Genomic DNA, 2675 nt, shown 5'->3' with positions numbered 1-2675 from the left:
ATATATATATAGGCCTTATGGAAGTAGGCTAGTTGTGATTAAAATAGCAATTCTCTAAATTGCCGACATGTACACTTTCAGTTATGTGTACAGTTTTATTGTCCTGTTTTATTTATCACGTTTGTTATATTTATTTAAATGTAATTTTCAATAGGTTGATTCTAATATTAAAACATTTGGTCTTGTATTTTGTATCTCACTGTTTTATTATTGTATTTCATTAGGATAATAAGATGGTAGGAGGACTTCAGTGATTCTCTGAAACAGCAGACTAGGTCAGCAAAGGGAAGTGAATCAAGCAGTGGAATTAGAATCTTGGAAAGCAGAGGAGTCCATAGGCATTACACTTGTCAGGCGATCCCGAGCGGTAAGGTTGTCCGTTCATTTGGTAGGTGCGTGTTTAGACACCGTGCGGTGGGAAGGGGAACCTTTGTCTTGTAATGCTGTTACGGCTTTGGGCTCAAGTTCAGATTTCAGAATGGTGGGAGTGGGGCTGGAGTGAGGCCATAGTGGTAAGTTCATGTCAGGTAAAGGTCTGTAGACTTTGCCTGAGCTGATTGTCTTTAGGCTTCTCTGGGACAGAATTAAGTATGATTGACTTCTCAAGTGGATTTCATAACCTTTATTATTTTGAGATGACTTAGAAAAAATGCCTCACACACCTGCTTTCTAGTCTGTGTCCCACAATTACTGAAAACAGATTATTAGCAGAAGGCAGGTTCTTTGAGGGTTCTTAAGAAATGAGTCTTCCTACACAGGGAAGCAACTTCCACAAATGTTTCTTCTCAAAGAAATGTGATATTGAAAGTGAAGAAGGGAAAGATTTAGCAATACAAAATGTCACTGATAATTTAGCCGGTTGATAGAAGTTCAAAAGAGTAGATTCTGAAAACCTTGGAAAGTGGAGGAAATATTTGGACCTTCGGTTCTGAAGTCCCAGTAGGATTATGTTTTATTGTTGTAATTAAATCTTACAGGTTTTTTTTTCCAAAACAAGCTGAAGGTAGGTAGATTTAGGAGACAGTGTGTAATTCCACCTGTCTCCATCTTATGTGCCTATCTGAAATGAGACTCACATTTTTTATCTTTGCCATTTGTTGTATTGATTCAATAAAGTATGGTGCTTGCCATTGTTACTGAAAAGCAATTTAGTGGTTTTATATTTCTAAAATACTTAAAAGTTATTTGGGAGAAAATAAACTGAGTGACAGAAAGAATACAGCTTGAAAGAAATTCCATTTTTTTCCCTATAAGAAATATCACATGTTGAATATCTAAGAAAAGAATTAGAGTCATCTGGGCAAGATTTTTGGTATGATGCTTTCTTGGCTACTTGAATTAGATGCCTGCCTTGTATTTCTTGCAAATGACACAGTACCAGAAGTCTGAATTGCTTTACCTCAATTAAAAAAAAAATCTGGAATATCTGTCTTTTCTCCCTTCCCGGTTTGTATTATTGTTATCTGTACATTCTTTTTCAACAGCTTTACTGCAATACAGTGTGCATACCAGGAAATGTTAACATGAGCCTTCTGGTACTTCCCAGGATAGACTACTGTGAAGGTTCCCAACAGTTAGATTTCATTATGATTAGGCAAAAAAAGAAAAAGAAAAAAATTTTTGTTTGTTTGTTTACTGGTTCAAAGATTGTTTTCTAGGCGTTCTATCAACAGATCCATAAAACCTACTGTGTAGAAGGAGCTGTAGTTGTTCCACATTTTTGTCAACACTTGATTCTTTCATTTGAGCCAGGTTAGTGAGTACAAAACAGTAGTTGTCATTTAATAGTCTTGTCCATGATTACAAATAATTTTGAATATCTTTTTATATGTCTGTTGGCCATGCAATTCTCTTATTCTTTGAAGTGCTTATTTTGCTAATTCTTCCATTAGTTACTGACATTATTCTCATTGATTTGTAGTAAATCTGTGTATTTTAGATAATAATCTTTTGGGTGGGGGGGGGTCCGGAGTCTGGATGTGCTGACAAAGTTGGTTCCATAGAAACCAAAAGGGCCCCTCCAAGAGACCCCAGTCCCGCTAGGGCTGGATTCAAACCCCGGGCTCCCCCACCCCATTAGCCTCCCAGCCCCACGGGGAGGGCCCCAGTGGGCACCATCACTAGCAGGAGCTCCAGGTGCGCCCGGTGCGACTGGGGTGTCTGGGGACAACCGGGGGACGACCAGTGGCTGCTCCGTTGCGTGCATTTTTCCGACCGCCCCCTCGCGCGCCGGCCACGACCATCCAGGGGCACTGGATATGTTCCTCCTGTTTCTTTACCGCCCCGTGCAGCCTGCTGAGTCCTCGCAGCACAGGGGTAAAATACCGTTCAGTAAGGAAATTTGGTGTCAAAGTGAAAGGCAGGAGGTGGAGAAAATCGGGATTCCCATTTCGCCTTACGCGGCGTGCGCGTAATGTTGGTGAGCATCCGCGACACCGTCTCCCCCGAGAGTTAGATGGCAGAAGTGAGGTGTAGTCGTGGCGCCAGATAATACAGAAATGAGCCGGGCGAAGAGACCGGATTCTCATGCACTTGTAATATTTCACCACACCCTGGAGCCGTGGGACCACGTGGCCTAATGGATAAGGCGTCTGACTTCGGATCAGAAGATTGAGGGTTCGAATCCCTTCGTGGTTGCGCTTCCTTTTTCACGCGTCGCTTCCCCGAGCATCTCA

At 41.6% G+C, this 2675-nt stretch overlaps 1 protein-coding gene and 1 non-coding gene across 2 annotated transcripts in view; both read left to right on the top strand.

Moving 5' to 3' along the window:
• The window catches only part of ZBED9 (zinc finger, BED-type containing 9), an 11552-nt gene extending 9991 nt beyond the window's left edge, over positions 1 to 1561 (top strand). Inside the window, exon 5 of the mRNA XM_012734644.1 lies at positions 1547 to 1561. Coding sequence (XP_012590098.1) covers positions 1547 to 1561 — 15 coding nt within the window. The remainder of the gene's footprint in view (positions 1 to 1546) is intronic.
• A 1003-nt stretch (positions 1562 to 2564) lies between these two features.
• Positions 2565 to 2637, top strand: TRNAR-UCG. The gene has a single exon. It is a non-coding gene; the product is annotated as a tRNA-Arg (tRNA).
• The last annotated feature ends 38 nt before the right edge of the window (positions 2638 to 2675 follow it).

Source organism: Condylura cristata, unplaced genomic scaffold (genome assembly GCF_000260355.1).
Source record: "Condylura cristata isolate star-nosed mole 26May11 unplaced genomic scaffold, ConCri1.0 scaffold00063, whole genome shotgun sequence".
Lineage (NCBI taxonomy): Eukaryota > Metazoa > Chordata > Mammalia > Eulipotyphla > Talpidae > Condylura > Condylura cristata.
The sequence above is the reverse complement of the archived record's forward strand: the minus strand, read 5'-3'. Positions and strand labels throughout refer to the sequence as shown.